This window comes from Anolis carolinensis, chromosome 3, assembly GCF_035594765.1.
Source record: "Anolis carolinensis isolate JA03-04 chromosome 3, rAnoCar3.1.pri, whole genome shotgun sequence".
Taxonomy (NCBI): Eukaryota; Metazoa; Chordata; class Lepidosauria; order Squamata; family Dactyloidae; genus Anolis; species Anolis carolinensis.
The window spans coordinates 25,698,312-25,717,209 of NC_085843.1; the positions used below are offsets into that span (position 1 = coordinate 25,698,312).

At 39.9% G+C, this 18,898-nt stretch overlaps 1 protein-coding gene across 4 annotated transcripts in view; it reads right to left on the reverse strand.

Annotated features, from left to right (window-relative positions):
* Positions 1-15,370: 15,370 nt before the first annotated feature.
* Positions 15,371-18,898, reverse strand: part of alkbh8 (alkB homolog 8, tRNA methyltransferase) — a 100,503-nt gene continuing 96,975 nt past the window's right edge. For 3 of the 4 annotated variants that reach the window (XM_008108024.2, XM_003219307.4, XM_008108025.3), the window contains exon 12: positions 15,371-16,305. In XM_008108024.2, the coding sequence (XP_008106231.1) occupies positions 15,751-16,305 (555 nt within the window). In that variant the 3' untranslated portion in view covers positions 15,371-15,750. The remainder of the gene's footprint in view (positions 16,306-18,898) is intronic. The other variant, XM_062974600.1, reaches the window with a different exon arrangement.

The following is an 18,898-nucleotide window of genomic DNA, read 5'->3' on the forward strand; positions in this document are numbered from 1 at the left end:
GCTCCCCATATATGAACTCCAGCGGAGAAGTAGAGTGAGTTTTGCAGAGTGAGTCAATCTTTCCCATTTGAGGGAGATTTTTCTTTAAACAATGTTCTCTAATAGGAACAGCAGCAGGAACCACTGGCGATTTCCACTATGAACAATTGAACAAGGCTCCCCACTGTCTCCCTCAATACCAGCAATGCCTTTTTTCACAGTAAAGTCTCTGAGAGGAAGGGAGGGAAGCCAGTAATAGTAGGGGGATATATTATTCATTGTTGAGAGGTTGGCAAGTGTGGAGGCAATGCTCCAGTAATAAAAGGTAGAGAAAGCCTGCTGTTGTTGCGGTTTTGCTTAGGGAGAATAAAACTAGTTTGCCTTCGCCAGGCCAGCCTCTTCCAAATGTCTTGTACTTCCATTCTTACCATCAACCTGAAGTCTGGTTTAGGAAAATGGCAGGGCAGGAGTGTAGCTACAGGGGAACAAAACAGGCATTGTCCTAATGAGAATTTTGCCACTTTCCTGTGAAATGTTTCCTTCAGTCTACAAATTTCTAGCACTGAAAGAACTTCAACTTACAGTACAAGCAACTAAAGAAAAAGGGCAGATAAAGTTGCCAGGGGAAGATGAACACAACAAAACTTGCTGATTTGAGCCCTGTCTCCCCAACCTTTGGCCACCTAACTTCTTAGTTTAGTTCTGAAGAAGTGAGGCCAATGCTACTCACTACTGGGTTATCACTTTGGGACACCAAAATCCATGGATGCTCAAGCCCCAGTATGTGTAACAGCATAATAAAATGATGCCAACATTTGTTTTTGAGATTTTTAAAAATATGTTTAAGCTGTGAAAGGTTGAATACATGGATGAAGATGACGATGATGATGATGATGATGATGATGATGATGATGATGATAGGGTTGCTGTGAGACTTTTAGGCTGTATGGCCATGTTCCAGAAGCTTTCTCTCCTGACGTTTCGCCCACATCTGTGGCAGGCATCCTCAGAGGTTATGAGGTATACCTCACAACCTCTGAGGATGCCTTCCACAGATGTGGGTGAAACATCAGGAGAGAAAGTTTCTGGAACATGGCCATACAGCCCAAAAAACTCACAGCAACCCAATAATCATCATCATCATCATCATCATCTTTATTTATATCCTGCCACCACCTCCCTAAAGGGACTCAGGGTAGCTTATAAGGCATTCCAGGGTGCACATATAATGTACAACAGGTAAAAACGGTACAATAGTATAAAACAAGTCACATAAAATTATAACAACCCCAGTCAACACATATAGCATAAAATCAAAATAGTACAATTTCAAAACAACAGTAGATAAAACTAACTGCTGTCAATTCACAAACTGCCAAGTGTCAGCTTCATATGGGCCCATTCAACCTACTCAAGATCAAAGGCCTATCTGACCTTGTGTATGGAGGACTGACTGTTCTAGCATAACTGGGGTTTATGTCAGCATAAGGCTTCAACGGGATTCTAGCTATTGTTAAAATTAGCCTTTTCATAAGAATCCATGTTAATTCTGGCACTTGCCTTGAGAACCTGAACATCCACTTTCCATCCTAACAGCTGGTAAACTGGGATTTCTGGGAGTTGTAGGCCAAAATATCTGGGGACCCACAGGCTGAGAACCACTGATCTATATTGAGAGGCCTTCCCCAGCCTGGCAGCCTCCAGTTGTATTGGGCTACAACTCCCATCACCTCTAGGCAGCACCACTAATGATTGTGTGCTCCAAGAATGGCACAATGTTGAGAACAACACATTTGGAAAATACCAGGTTGAGGAAGACTGGTCTATTGTGCCCAGGGCTGGAAGAAAAGATCATTTGGGTCCCCCTGTTGTTGTTTTTTCAGGGGCAGGAAAATGCATTATTGTTGATGGGGTGGTGGGGGTTATTGTAGATACAAATGGAGACCATACTTAAAACCTTCAGTACATCAGCAACATATCATTTTCTGAGTCACTGATGATGAAAAGTATATATACCTCATTCAAATCTGTATACACAAGTGTGTGAGATCAAAATCATCACAATCTAGAGGGTAAGACCTCATATATAAATGCTTTCACCACAACATTTAAAGAGATGGATTAAAAATTTCACACTCCAGATGGTCTGAGACAGAGCCAGTCATTAATAAGGAGTGATGATAACAACTCTCTGTAAGGGCAGTTGCAGCTTTGATAAGAACCCTCTGCACAGAGACAAATGCTTTGTAGTAAAGGAGTCTCCAGTATTAACATCTATTAGGAACATGATGAATAGAAATATTTACCCATCAAATAATATTCCCATTTCTTGCCATGAATCTTTTTTTTTCTGGACTCAAAGAAAAATAATTCTTTACTGTTGAGATTTGACCCGTGCTTATCTGGGTTTAGGAATTCAATGGGTCTTCTTAACAGATATACATATGTAAGATTTCACTGTTATGAAATATCTAACAAAGAAGTACTGAATTCATCCCTTATGGTTGAGAATATGGAAAAAAAATATTATATTTCTTTTGCATTATTTCCTACAAATCAAAGCAGTACATGTCTATTCAGTTAGGGTTTTGTTTGATATGCTCAGGACCTTAATTAGTACTCGGAAACTTACTTGTACAGGATTAGCAGAGATAAGTGAATGCTACTTTCTGATTTCTATCAATGCAACATTAGTCTACCTACACAGCATGCAGCCTCATGTGCTATTTTTGTACACACAGGAATTATCTGAAACTTTAGCTCAAGGAGCATGTCTCCTGTAAATGCTGGAAAAGAGGATGTGTAGAAATATTCAGCTGAAGGTCAGGACCATGGAGAGCTCTCCGTAGAGCAGGATGTAAGATGAGGTTGACAATTGAACCTGACAGTGTTGTTTCAGCATTTGTTTCAACACAGCAAACTTTATATAGTCCAGTAAACAGAAAAATCAGCCCTTGGTAATGCAGTCAGCCCTCCTATATGTGGATTCTGCATCCACAAATTGAACCATCCAAGAAAATATTCTCCCCTCCAAAAAAAAATACAAAAAGGAAGCCTCTATTTTTGCCATTTTGCATAAGGGACACTATTTTAATATGCCATTGTATATAATGGGTCTTAAGCATCCATAGATTTTGGGATCCATTTGGGTTCCTGGAACCAAACTTCAGTTGATACTAAGAGCCCACTGTACTTTCTGTTTTGTCGTTTCTGACATATGAATACCCTAAGGCTCATACATGTGTCCTTTATTCAGTCTCTGTTTTGTGTATTTTAGTATGTATTTCATAGAAATACATTTTAATGTGTATCTTTTATAGAAATACATTTTACTGTGTGTATTTGTGTTATTTTTTATAATGTTACGTGTTTTAATTATTCTGTAACCTGCCTTGAACCACAAGGAGAGGTGGGTAAGAAATAAAATTATTATTATTTTATTGTATGACACAGCAAACAAGATAGATATACTGGATTTCATTTCACAAAATCACAAGTCGAACACTTCCCAAGTGTCTAGGACTGTGTGATGTATTTTCAGATGATGCGTGCAGATCCAAGTAGGGTGGCCTTTTGCAGTTGACAGATCGTAATTTTGTCAATGTCTATTGTTTCCAAATGCCGGCTGAGATCTTTTGGCCCATCACCACCGGGACCACCTGCACTGGTTTCTGCCAGAGTCTTTGAAGTTCAATCTTGAGGTCCTGATAGCGGCTGAGTTTTTCCTGTTGTTTTTTGTCAATGCGACTGTCACCTGGGATGGCAACATCAATGATCCAAACCTTTTTCTTTTCCACAACTGTGATGTCTGGTGTGTTGTGTTCCAGAACCTTAGCAGTCTGGATTCAGAATTCCCACAGTATCTTTGCGTGCTCATTTTCCAATACTTTTGCAGGTTTGTGATCCCACCAGTTCTTTACTGCAGGGAGGTGGTACTTGAGGCATAAGTTCCAATGAATCATTTGGGCCACATAGTTGTACCTCTGTTTGTAGTCTGTCTGTGCGATTTCCTTACAGCAGCTGAGGATATGATCAATGGTTTTGTCAGTTTCCTTGCAGAGTCTGCATTTTGGATCATCAGCTGATTTTTCGATCTTGGCCTTAATTACATTTGTTCTGATGGCTTGCTCCTGGGCTGCAAGGATCAGGCCTTCTGTCTCCTTCTTCAGGGTCCCATTCGTGAGCCATAGCCAGGTCTGCTTCAGGTATTGTTGTTGTTGTTGTTGTTGTTGTTGTTGTTGTTGTTGTTGTTGTTGTTGTTAAGGCAAATCTATCATAGGGTTTTCTTGGGAGAATTTGTTCCAAGGACATATGTCCTTGCCTTCCTCTGGGGCTAAGAAAAGTACAACTTGTCCAAGGTCACCCTGTAGGTTTCCATGACCAAGCAGAGACTCAGACCCTGATCTACCAGGTTTTTAATCCAACTCTCAACTACTGCATCATGCTTGCTCAACCTTCTGTTACACCACATCACTTTCTATTAGGATGTTTAAAGTGTCTGAAATGACACTAAGTTTTGAGTTGTACAAAACTTTTCATCAAACACAATGGTATACATATAAGGAAACAGAAGAAGAAACAAAAATCTGCCCAAGCAGTTTGCCTTTGCCTCACTGTGGCAGCAAGATGGGCACTGAAAGCTCAGTGACAAGACTAGGCACACAGTGAATGGGTTTTCTTAACTTCCTCTTATCTAGAGAACAATACTCTGAGAACTCGTTGACTTCAGTGCTCACAAACTTCTCAACTAGTTTAAATAAAGGATGTGGCTGAAAGACTACTTTCTTGGTATGTAAAGCTGTTCTAACACAGAGATATGGACAGCAACAACATAGAACAATATGGGTCATCAACCTATGGAGCTCTACACATGCAACAAGTTCTTTTTCCCCTTATGAAAGGCATAAGGAAAAACCTTTATTGGCAGATCCTTATGATATAATACATTTAAAACTGTGTTTGTTTATGTGCAGCTGTATTTATGGATCTAGTTTCAGAAGCTATGTATTAATGACCTGGCTAATTTGATCATCTCAGCAATAAAGAGTAATTATTGCTCTTGTTAATGAAATAAGATTATTCTTAATGGGAAAATTGTATCACTTCATCCATCAAATTATTTCAGTGCTAGATAATGATTATTTTTCAAGTAATGTTTATAAAATTGTTGCCATGCTCTATAAACAAAGTGGCTGGGAAATGAGTCTCCTTGTGGAGAGAAAAAGCGGGATATAAATAAACATCATCACCATCATCATCATTTCAAAAGAGAGAGAAAAGTTTCAGAAAGTATAGAGATCAAACCATAGGATCATGCCCCTTTAAAAAGCATCCAAATTAAACTGGACCACCTTGAACATAACAAATCTAATCTGATTTCAGAAGCAAGTATATTCAAGTCACAGATCCTTTCCATTTACAAAATATTTGTGATAAGAATCCTGGCATAAGAAGTTTTGTTTAGTTCTTTGTATACATGACTCTGCTGAACTGATGTAATATGGATATATCTGTGTAAACTGTATACAGTAATGTCCTCAAAAGATATCTGTTACAGTAATATAAATTTTCTAAACAGATTAATATAAGTTTCAATACTGAGTGAGATGCTGGTTTCTTACCAATGCAATGTGCTATGATTTGAGGGATGCTTTTTAGAAGAGATAATATGCATATTTCCCCCAAGATCATGTAATATCTATCAAAACAAAATGCTTGGATTATGTAAAGTCCATGATAAGACATAAAAGCCAAGACTATGAATATGCTAAACTACTACTACAGTAATGGTACTACTATCCATTATCCAAGATGCTTGGGTCCAAAGTGTTTTGGCGTTTTGATTTTTTCAGATTTTGAAATTCTTGTATTTGTATATTCATACATAAATAGATACCATGAAGATGGGATTCAAGTCTACGCATGTAATTCGTTTTTGTTTCATATGTACCAAATACACATAGCCTGAAGGTAATTTTATACAACTTTAAAATAAGTTGGTGCATGAAACAACATTTCTGTACATTGAACCACCAAAAAGTAAACATTCACAATCTCACCCTTTGGAATTTTTCAAGGTTTCCCTAAGCCTTCTCATCTGTATGTGTCCTATTTATCATTCCAATCAGTTATCTCTACTTTTGTTTATGATGCTCTATTCAGTACTCTCCATCCTGTATAGGACTGTGTATTAGGGTTTTGTTTTTGTATTTTTTTTTCAAACTTTGAAGGTCAATCAAACATATCAACTTTTCCTCCTTATGAATAGATGAAACACATGCCCAAACAACAAAAAATAGTAGAAGACAAAATATTAAAATAAAAAGTTGCACCTGCTGATTCCTGAAAAGTTGCTGTAAAAACAAAACAATTTATTTTTAATGTCAGAGAAAAATGCTGTTCCATGTCATTTAATTATGCCCACCACCCAGAGATGTACAGCTTAATTGCTGTTGCTTCCTACTGATTTATTTGACATCATTCACATGTTTGGCCAAATTCAACCCCCAGTTTTCAGATCGATGCCAGGTTGTGCATCAAGATGTGTAAATATTTTCAAAATCGGTGTAACTTCATAGCCTTGGGCTGCGAGTTTTGTAGATATTTCCGACTGTCTGCTTCCAACCCACTTGCGCAGTCTCATGTTTGCCTGCTGCCATGCAGAGTGATGGCTCTGCTTCTGTGCTATATTTAATATCCACCATGGTCATTTATTTTAATTGCTCCCTTCTCAGTTCCCATTCCACTGGGCTGACTCCATTTAATTGGCTGCCATTTGTTTCAGCTTCTCACTGTCATGCTCATTTATCTGGCACCATTAAACCACTGCTGTTACCGCATTAACCCAGTTCTCTCGTTGTGTGGCCTGGCCAGGCCTTCAAGCTCTTTGGCTGGTTAGTGAGTCACCTCATTACATGCAGCTCTGTTTTTGACCTTCACCAAAGACATCTTCTTAACCCTTCTCCTCCTTCTCCTCCAGATTGTGTCTGTCTTAAACTTCATTGCCAACTTTTCCTGTCCATAAATCAACACATACAGATACAAACATACATACACACACTCCTAAGAAACTAGCACTTGGCCCTAGCTACTGAAATGACATCTCTTCTTCTATCAAGAAGGAGGAGGAGGAGGAGGAGAGGCAGAGGAGGAGGAGGAGGAAAGGAAAAAGAGAGAAAGAAAGCAATTTTTTTGGAGATTCTATTTACTTACTCAGCTATTATTCGAGGGCTATCCAGAAAGTAGATTACGTTTTGGAATTAAAAATGAACAAAGTATAGGAGAAAACATTTACCATATGCAGTTGAAAGCCACACCCAAATACCACTTCTCAACATAGTCGCCATTCAAATTTAGGTACTTATCATAGCGATAAATGAGCTTTGTAACTCCTTCCCCACAAAACTCTGCCGCTTGCGTTCTCAACCACTTGTTTCCAACAATGGGGGCGTGGCTGGCAACGCAGCGTTTTGGCGACGATACGCTGCTGCAGGAAGGGGTGACCAGCTGGTTGAGGATGCAAGTGGCAGAGTTTTGTGGGGAAGGAGTTGCAAAGCTCATTCATCACTATGATAAGTGCCTAGATTTGAATGGTGACTATGTTGAGAAGTGGTATTTGGGTGTGGCTTTCAACTGCATATGGTAAATGTTTTCTCCTATGCTTTGTTCATTTTTAATTCCAAAACATAATCTACTTTCTGGATAACCCTCGTACTTCACCCCAGTCAATCCGAACACAAATGCAACAATGTACTCCTCCTCTCCCCATCTTCCTCAATATTCTTCTCCTCCCCACCCTCCTCCTCAATCTTCCGAAACTATCTGCTTTCCTTTTATTTTATAAATTTTCCATTCTGTTTGCCTTTAAAACATGTTTGTCAAAATTGGAATTGCAAAATTGCTCTTAAAAATGTACGGTACACAGGTAGTGCAGGAATGTGAGATCACAATGGTGTGTAGAAGTATAATCATGGAAACATAAATTGCTGAACTGGAGAAATTTCACAAATGAAAAGCAATGTGATATGGAAGGTGCTCAACCCAGTATGTATCCACTATCAGCGATAGCACAACTGCTATGGAACATTGGGTTTCTGGCGATAAAGGCCTATATCCCCCAAAAGCAGTTCTACTTCTGAGGAACTGTGGTGGCACAATTGGTTAAACCCCTGTGCCCGTTGAACTGCTGTCCTGGAAGTCAATGGTTCAAATCCGCTAGATGAGGTGAGCTCCTATCTGTCAGCTCCAGCTTCCCATGCAGGGACATGAGAGAAGTCTCCCACAGGCGTCCCCTGGGTAGCATCTCTGCAAACAGCCAATCACATCAGAAGCAACTTGCAGTTTCTTAAGTCGCTTCTGACACAATAAAAAAGTTCTACTTCTATTGCAAACCAAAGTGATCATCAGTTATTTAGTAGCATTGGCTTCTCCCGTCAATCATCTCCAGTAGGATCCTCACATTTGACAAGTTTCACAGAGCAGTGGACTAGAAACGCCAGTCTGCTGCCTCTCAATCAACTGGAGAAAATATCTCTGTCATTCTCAGGGGATGCTCCCTGGTAAAACAGGGTTGAGGACTTTTACAATCCCTACATATTTCCTACACTGTCAAATCTTTAGGGATCATGGATATAAATAATGATTTTTAAAAAAAATACTACTCTAAATAGCACTAGTGATAATGATGCTGATTATGAAATTATCATTGTTTCACCAAAGATCCCCCTTACTCTCCTTTCTCCCCTTTGTTTAGCCTAAATGTATAATAGTATACATTATACATTACTACTATAATAATGGTAAGGCCAAGTGCAAATTTTGAATAGTTTCTAGTTTTCTGGTGAGCAGCCAGCCAGCTAAAGCCAGCTGCAACAAATCACTCTGACCAAGAGGTCATGAGTTCAAGGCCAGCTTGGAGCCTATGTTTGTCTTGTCTTTGTTCTATGTTAAAGGCATTGAATGTTTGCCTTATATGTGTAATGTGATCCGCCCTGAATCCCCTTCGGGGTGAGAAGGGCGGAATATAAATACTGTAAATAAATAAACAGTGTGCTTAGTGGGTGTTCCAAGATTCCGATGTAGCCTGTTTTAGTGAAAAGCACTACTTCATGCTCCTACAGAAAACCGATTTTTCTAACAAAACAAAATAAACATGCAGCACCAGGTATAACAAACAACATTCACCTTGAAGGCCTTGAATTAAAAGAGGTATACAACTGATATTACCAAATACAACAAGATAAGAATAATCCTCCAGGAAACAAGCCAGTATAGTGCATAATTGCTCCTTTCAAAGCAACAACTCCAATTTTACTCTTGAAGACTTTCTTTCTCAAATTCCTTTATACTGTTGGTTCTATTTTAACGTAATGCAGCTTAATTGATATACTGTATATACCAATGGAATCATAGAATCATAGAGTTGGAAGAGACCTCACCAACCCCCTGCCAAGAAGCAGGAAAATCACACTTAAAGCACCCCTGACTGATGGCCATCCAGCCTCTGCTTAAAAGTCTCCAAAGAAGGGGCCTCCACCATACTCCACACACCACATAAATATGTGAGGGGAAGTCATATGGAGGAGGGAGCAAGCTTGTTTTCTGCCGCCCTGGAGACTAGGACGCAGAACGGCTTCAAACTACAGGAAAGGAAATTCCACCTTGAACATTAGGAAAAACTTCCTCACTGTGAGAGCTGTTCAGCAGCAGAACTCTCTGCCCCAGACTGTGGTGGAGGCTCCTTCTTTGGAGGCTTTTAAACAGAGGCTGGATGCCCATCTGTTGGGGGTGCTTTAAGTGTGATTTTCCTGCTTCTTGGCAGGGGGTTGGTCGGATGGCCCACGAGGTCTCTTCCAAATCTATAACTCTATGATTCTATGACATGTAAAATACAAAAAACTTGCAAACTACAGAATTACAACACCTCCAAGAGTCATGGTACACTCCAAGCAAAGATTTATAGAGCAATGTTCGGTCTTTAAAGGAATAATTTCACTAACCATCAACCTTTTGTGTCAATTGTATTCTTCAGGCTGGGTCAAGTTTTAAGTCTCCACCAAATATCAAACTCTGCCTTTCTTAATTATTTCTTACTCCTTCTCTTTCTTACTTCCTATTTTTAGTTCAACTCCTCCTCAGCACTGGGATAATTCTAACAGCAAACAAAAGCATTTGATTTGTTGTCAAAGGCTTTCATGGCCGGGATCACAGGGTTGTTGTATGTCTTTCGGGCTGTGTGGCCATGTTCCAGAAGTATTCTCTCCTGATGTTTCGCCCACATCTATGGCAGGCATCCTCAGAGGTTGTGAGGTATGGATAAACTAGGTAAGGAAAGGAAAGAATATATATCTGTGGAGAGTCCAGGGTGTGGCAAGAGTCCTTTGTCACTGGGAAGCCAGCATTAATGTTTCAGTTAATCACCCTAATTAGCATTGGAAAGGGTTTGTCTCTTGCCTGGGGGCATCCTTTGTTCAGTCATTAGCTGTCCTCTGCCCTCAGAGTGTTGGTTCCCATCTACTGTTTTGATTTTAGAGTTTTTTAATACTGGTAGCCAGATTTTGTTCATTTTCATGGTTTCTTCCTTTCTGTTGAAGTTGTCCACATGCTTGTGGATTTCAATGGCTTCTCTGTGTAGTCTGACATGATAGTTGTTGGAGTGGTCCAGCATTTCTGTGTTCTCAAAAAATATACTGTGTCCAGGCTGGTTCATCAAGTGCTCTGCTATGGCTGATTTCTCTGGTTGAATTAGTCTGCAGTGCCTTTCATGTTCTTTGACTCTTGTTTGGGTGCTGCGTTTGGTGGTCCCTATGTATACTTGTCCACAGCTGCATGGTATCTGGTAGACTCCTGCAGAGTTTGCATCTGAATTTGAATCTGCAGCAACCATAAGACTTAGTGACGTATGGCAATTTTATACAGGGTTTTGTTGGCAAGATTTATTAAGATGAGATTTGCCATTGCTTTCTTCTTGGGCTGAGAGAGTATGATTTGTCCAAAGGTGGGTTTCCATGGATGAATGTAAAGTTTTAGTCCAGCACTCAAACCATTACATTGTCAAGCCTCCTAAAAGAATTCTACCATTTCATTTATTTCAGCGAGGAAAAAGGGATGAAAAAGAATAAAAGAATGAGAAAGGTCAAATATACACCTCAATGGTTGTTCAACGGGCTTTCGTGTTGCAAGAACACATTGCTGCATCAGTTGTTTCTTGGTGGGAAGCATCCTTTCATCTCCCCATGAGAAAACAAAGCAACAAGCCAGAATGTCATGGATTTTATACAATTTCCTTCCCAAGCTCTCAAAATTGTCAAGAATTGCCCAATAGGGAAAACAGATAAATCCCTTCAGCAGATGCAAGAAGGAGAAGTCCAGGTCTCAGAGTAAAATATAAATATCCTTTTCGAGAATGGAGCAAGGGGTGAGAAGTTCACAGCAGCTAATGCTAGTTTGTATTTTGAACAAAGTGGGCCTGTTTTTATCTGCACCAAATGCAGAAAGGAGATTATTTCATGACTGCAGACAGTCTGTGTAGGATCATGTGAACCGTTTCGTTTAGCTGCTCACCAACCTTTTCATATTGAACTCCAATACAGAGCAAACCTTTGCTTCACTGTTATCCTGCTTGGGGGCCATTTTTGTCATCTCCCATACATTGTCAAATGGGGATAACAGATTTATCCAGTGACCTTCTCAGCCTTATGAATGTTTCTGTCAGACCTTATCAGCTGCCTAAAATAAAATGCTCAGGAAGGCACAATAATTCTGTTACCATAATAGAGAGGAGGGAGAGAAGGCAGTATGGAACAATTCATTTGCCATTTCTCCAGTTTAAAAGATGTGTCTTTATATTGGTCAATAAAAACTATTACTTAGATGCAACATATTCTGCAGAATTGTGCAAAACATCCCTTCCAACATCTCACAGGAAAAAAAATCTTGGACACATGTGCTCAGGCAACATTGGAAGATGGCCAAGACTGACAAAAGTTGTTAATGAAGAACCCACAAGTGAGGGGAGGTTGCAGCAGTTACTTTTGCTTGAGCTTACTGCAATGGGCAGTTTCCTCACTCTCATTAACTCTCCCTGCTGCTGAGTTAACTGAGGGCCCTTCCACGCAGCCATATAACCCAGAACATCAGGGCAAAAAATCCCACAATATCTGACTTTTAATAATAATAATAATAATAATAATAATAATAATAATAATAATTTGACAATATCTGATTTGAACTGGGTTATCTGAGTCCACACTGCCATATATTCTAATTCAAAGCAGAAAATGTGGGATTTTATTCAGATGTGGAAGGGGCCTGAGTGCAAAATACTGCATTTTGAGCTCAATTTGCGCCAATTGAAATGAAATGAGGACAAGTGGGAAATGCTGCTGCTCTTATGTTTAATTGTTTTATATGAATTGTTGTATTTTACAATTTTTTTTAAAAAAATTATTTTAGTGGTGGTTTTGTTTTAATGGATTGCTTACTTTTATGTCTGTTGGACCTTCTGTCCCATATGTAAGCCGCCCCGAGTCCCTTTGGGGAGATGGTGGCAGGTTATAAGAGTAAAGGCCCGGGCTGTGGCGCAGGCTGGTGAGCAGCCAGCTAGCTGCAGCCAGCTGTAAGAAATTACTCTGACCAAGAGGTCATGAGTTCGAGGCCAGCTCGGAGCCTATGTTTGTCTTGTCTTTGTTCTATGTTAAAGGCATTGAATGTTTGCCTTATATGTGTAATGTGATCCGCCCTGAGTCCCCTTCGGGGTGAGAAGTGCGGAATATAAATACTGTAAATAAATAAATAAATAAATAATAAAGTTATTATTATTTATATAAATTGGGAGGAAGATGCTAGGATATTTTTTAAAAAGGCGAAAGGGTGAGATGACAGATTTAACAGGATTGTCTCTAGAAATTCCAGATAGTTGGATGGTAAGAAAATAACCTTAGATTTGAGTTGCATGAATCTGTACTGAATGGGGCATGAGATGTGGCTGAAGCCCCGCTAAGCTGGTAGAACACAAAATATGCTACCATTACGGCAGGCATCAATGGAGTATTAGAAACATGGTGGGAGAATGTATACCAGATCTGGGAAACTTTTGCCCCAAATGTTTCAACCTATATCTCCAACGAGCCCCAGCTAGCATCACCCTAGGTCAGGCATGGGCAAACTTTGACCCTCCAGGTGTTTTGGACTTCAACTCAAACAATTCCCAACAGCCTACCGGCTGTTAAGAATTTTGGGAGTTGAGGTCCAAAACACCTGGAAAGCCAAAATTTACCCCTGCCTGCTCTAAGGGTTTGTGGAGTTCTAGTCCCGAACATCTGATTGAATTTCCGCCACTCCTGCTGCTTTTTCAGAGTATGAATGGAGTGCTACTGATATACCAGTTATAGATTTACATTTTGGAATTTATGTCACTACTTTTCCTGGGTCATATGATTATAGGCAATGGTGGTCACTTTGTTAATATATTTTCCCCCTCTGCACAAAGAATATAGGATTATTCCCCTTCTGTTTTTTATTGTTTTGCCTTTGTTAAGCTTGTGCAGCCTCAGTATGAATGCATTTGCAATAATGAAAGTGAATGCAAAGGAAAGTAATTGGTTATTGATTTATCCTTAGGACTCAACAGACAAAGCTACAAATATGCAGTCTCAAAAGTTAAAGAATTCACTCCCCTTGTGCGTGGAAAAAAGAGAGGCGTGTTTCTCTATTTTCCTGCCTTTCTATGACATCTGAAGGGTAATGCGGGAACATTTGGGAATGCATGAGGTACTATCAGACATCACACAGACACAACTCATTCCTGCCTAACATTGAAGCAGTTATAGCTGATTTATCATAGCTATAAAGTTCCCTACATATGTAGTTGTCTGCTGCCTTCTCCCTTTTGTTTCTTCTCACATGCTCAGGACATTTCTAGGACATTACTTCAGATCCCCTGACCGCATGGAGGGAGACCAGCTAACCAAGATACAAAGCCTTTTTGGTGGTTGCACTAACTTGTGGAACATTCAACTAGTCAAGAGAAACAAAGGAGGCTAAGTGCTTCAAAGTCAGCAGGATAGGGAATCTCCTCTAGATTTTAGTCCAAATTTAGTTTTCTAAGATGTGGAACCAGTTTTGGAGATAGGATTCTGCAATATGGGTAGCTCAGACTAAAACCTACATGAAGATATGTGATTTGTATTAATCCCAGGTATCTGATCCATTCAGGTTCAGCGAAATCCAATCCAAGGATTGCCAAAATGAAGCGGAGACTATTATTATTATTATTATTATTATTATTATTATTATTATTATTATTATCATCATCATTGACACAAAGACATAGTATGACACAGCAAACAAGATCTATATACTAGATTTCGTATCACAAAATCACAAGTCGAACACTTCCCAAGTGTTTTGGACTGTGTGATGTATTTTCGGATGATGCGTGCAGATCCCAGTAAGGTGGCCTTTTGCAGTTGACAGATCATAATTTGTCAATGTTTATTGTTTCCAAATGCCGGCTGAGATCTTTTGGCACAGCACCCAATGCGCCGATCACCACTGGGACCACCTGTACTGGTATATGCCATAGCCTTTGCAGTTCAATCTTGAGATCCTGATAACGGCTGAGTTTTTCCTGTTGTTTTTCGTCAATCCGACTGTCACCTGGTATTATTATTATTATTATTTCTCGCCCGCCTCTCCTCACGGCTCGAGGTGGGTTATAACATTGTTAAAACACACGGTAAAATGCTATTTTACTGAAAAAGCGCATATGATGTATAGATACAGAGATAAGAAATAAATACAAAGAAAGCTCACATACTTTCAACTGGTAGAATGCTAGCTCATTTTCATCAGGTTAGAATAGCAGTTTTTGTAGCTTTCTAGGGGTTGGGGGAAATACAAGGGAGTTCAAGGACTTTTCTCCGAGGGCCAACAACCTAGTTTATCACGTCTGGCTTTTGAAAACTCTATTTGGGGGTGCTGAGGATTGAACGTGGGATTTTCTTCAATGCGAAACATGTACTCTGCTACTGAAACACAGCCTTTGCTTCTCTCCCCCTCACATATTAAGCACTGAACACCTCAATTGGGCTTTATTTTCCTTTGATTATTATAGTGTGTGATTTTGGCTAGTCTATTTTGTCACTTTTATGGGTTGTAAAATTGCCATGAGCACTGCAATGTAACAAGGCAGCAGACCAAGTAAAAATGAAATATAATATAGTTTCTGTACCACAACAACTAAAACCTTTTTTGAAAATGTCATTTTTAAAAAATGTAGCCAGTATCCTGGCACCAAGCCTATGAATTATCCGGGATGACAAGACAAAGTTGCACTTTTCCATAAGATTCTGTAATTCAAGGAAGGAAATGAGCACAATCTAATCCCAACAACACTGTAAAAATAATATTTATTTGATAAATGCAAGGGAATAAAAGCTTAGTGCCATCAGAATACCTTTTTCAAAACCACCACTGCAAACAAGTAACCTGTTTCCCCCAAAATAAGACAGGGTCTTATATTAATATTTGCTCCAAAAGATGCGATAGTCTTATTTTTCCAAATTGACTTTTAAAATGAACTATATCTAGGGCTTATTTTTGAAATAGGGCTTATACTTTGAGCATTTTCAGAAATGCTGAAAAATCATGATAGGTCTTATTTTGGGGGTAGGTCTTATTTTGGGGGTAGGTCTTATTTTGGGGGTAGGTCTTATTTTGGGGAAAACATAAGAAATGTTTCCTGTTTCATTTTCAAGGTGGTTAAAAACTTTATTTCTTTTCAAGAATCACACACCAGTTCCCTTGGTCATAGTAACTTTCTTGCACGTTTACACAATTCAGCCTTTTGCAGAGCAGCTCCAGTTCTCCTTCACAGAAGACATGGTAATAACGGTGGAAAACAGGACTACACTTTTGAGAGTTTTCTGAGCTAGTCACAGGCTGACAAAGCTTGGTGTGCCCCATTTTCTTCTTTGTGCCATCCTTCAGATGCCAAGGAACCAACAAATCTTGAGAGTCAAAAGAAGTTCTATTGGTATGAACAGGCAGCCTGGTAGAAACAGCTTCATTTGCACTACAGTATCTATCCTTTGGTGGACTAACACCTCCATCAGGCTGTGCAGAATCTTGAGATTCACTGTCTCCTGCTTCCTCTATAGCATTGCTTATTGTTTCATCCATGTTACTATTTCCAGCTCTTTTTCCTTTCAGGTATTTAGACTTCTGTTTATTATACTCCTGCTCCAGAGCCCAAACATAAACAAGGGCTCTTCCACCAGGTCTCAGGAGTCGGACTAACTCGCTGAGAGTAGCCAGTCTTCTCTCCTAGTTGAGTAAAAAGCAGATCAAGTCAGTCTGAAGGTAATTCAACAAGACAACAAATAAAAGCAACACCTTGGTGCAGCAAATTAGAAAGGAAAAAAACAGATGTGCCTATATTATTCATATAATCAGGAGCAGCAGTACTGATCTTTTATCTACACCTTCGTTGATATATTCTTATTCTGCCTTTTGATTCCACAGTAGAGGCCTCAAGGCATCTAAAAACTTAATTAAAACTATAAAAATCCAATCAGAAAGCGGAGAAATGGAAAGCGTTATAAAAAGAAAAGTGGGGGGAGAACTATAAATATTGACCATAGCAATAAACATAAGTATATTATTGAAAGATGTGCTCAAGTGAGGAAGAGAATTAATTGAGGCAGGGCAGGGAGAGTGCTCTAGATTTTCATAACAAGGCAATGCATAAGGTGCCAAACTCTTACAGCCCTTGATCAGCCCTTCTTTGTGTTTATAATAGCCGCCCCGAGTCCCTCCGGGGAGATGGGGCGGGATATAAGAATAAAATTATTATTATTATTATTATTATTATTATTATTATTATTATTATTATTATTATTATTTATAATGTCCAACAACTGGTGACAGAATACACAATTAGACCCCTTCAAAGAACAGAAAGCTAGGATGTCTACAACTTGCTGCTCTTTTTCTATTCTAAGAGGCCTTTTAATGGTATGCTGAAATGTTATTTTTGAATCTTTCTTTTTTAATGAATGTTTACATGGTCTTAATTCTATAGATGATTTAATTGTATTTTAAAATCACTTTTTAATTATTTTATGGGAAGTTTTTCCCACCTATCACCCTAAGGCAAACCTATCACAAGGTTTTGATGGCATGATTTGTTTGGAAGAGGTTTTACCCTTGCCTTCCAAGTTATCTAAGTTCACCCAATTAGTTTCCACAGCCAAATACGGATTTGACTCCTGGTCTCTTGGGAGTCCTAGGCTCCATCTATACTGACTCTTTAATACAGCTTTAAGATATGTGCAAAACAAAGCACCTAGACCAGTGGTTCTCAACCTGTGGTTCCCCAGATGTTTTGGCCTTCAACACCCAGAAATCTTAACAGCTGGTAAACTGGCTGGGATTTCTGGGAGTTGTAGGCCAAAACACCTGGGGACCCACAGGTTGAGAACCACTTATGTAGACTAGACACACTGTAAAAACACACCGTAGTGCACATTTAGCCCTGTAATCTCACACAAGCAAAATTGGGGGGCAGTCCGAAATGAAGCTCTTAATGTCCATCAGTGTGATGACTCATGGGCCATGTAGTCCCGTTCCTAGTACTATTGTGGCAGATGAAGAGGAAAACTTGGGTTTCCCACCGTTTCTGCCAGATTTGGAGCCCTTGCACCTGCAAGATGTTTGCCCACAAGAAGTCAGCCAAACTAGCCTTGAGCAGAAATCTCCCCCATTTTCTCGCCGGGATTATTATAATCAAGATAGAGGCGCTCGAGAGGCGACTCGCTGGAGCGCCAGGATAGCTGCCAGACAATTAGCTGATTAAGTTTGCTTCCCTTGGGAAACTTTAAGGAGTCATGCATCTGGACACAGTATAGGTTTCGTTTCTTGTTCCCCAGAGAAAGTGTTCCTTGGCGGGAAAACAAGATCCTATATAGGTGTTTGCCCGCAAAGGAATCCTTGCGGAGTCAATTCGTCGGCTTGAGGAGTGAGATCGTGTGTAGACTTCGTACTCCAGTTCCCAGTTCCCGGATCAAGTTTCCTGCCCAGCCTTGTACCATGGACTTCTATGGACTCAGTTCTTGATTCATGTTTGCCTTGTTTCCAGTTTGATCTTGCCAAGTTTCAAGTCTTGCCTTAACTTGCGTTTTAAACCACGGACCTTGCTTCTCAGTTTCAAGCCTTGTTTTCCAGTTTCCTTCAGATTTACCTTAAGCCTCAAAGACTATGGACAGTTCCCCACACTATTGCTTGCCAAATAGTGTGTGTTTCGGTGAAGTGGATTATAACTTTGGACTTTAATATCACATATTGGACATTGTTTTCCTGGACTATATTTGACCTTTCCTGAAAGGTCTACTTCTGAACTATATTCTACACTTGTTTTTATTGACTTTATATATTTCCTTAATAAAGATATTAGATAGATTCTGGTCTCTGCGCATGGTTATTGGTGTTCTGCAGCCTGGGTCCTGACAGTTTGACTCCGCCACCCTAAGCACCAATTAACCTAAGACCAGAATGTCTACGGGAACCGGGGCGGAAGACCAACCGCTCAGCTACACCATTTCCAAGGATGAATTCGACAGGATCCGTGATACTCTCCGAACACAGGAGGGTGAAATTCTGGGCTTGAGGGAACGTGGAGTGCGCCTCCCTGCCCTAGCGCTTCCAACCAAGTTTTCTGGAGAAGCCTCCAAGGTTCATGTTTTCCGTCGCCAGTGCCAGGCGTACATAGAAGCCCGCCAAGCTGAATTTCCCCACGAAGATGTCAAAGTGGCGTGGATTTATAGTCTTCTAGATGGGCCTGCGGCCAATTGGGCGATGGCGCTGTATGATGCAGGTTCCACGCACCTAAGCGCCGCGCAAGGGTTCTTAAACCATCTTA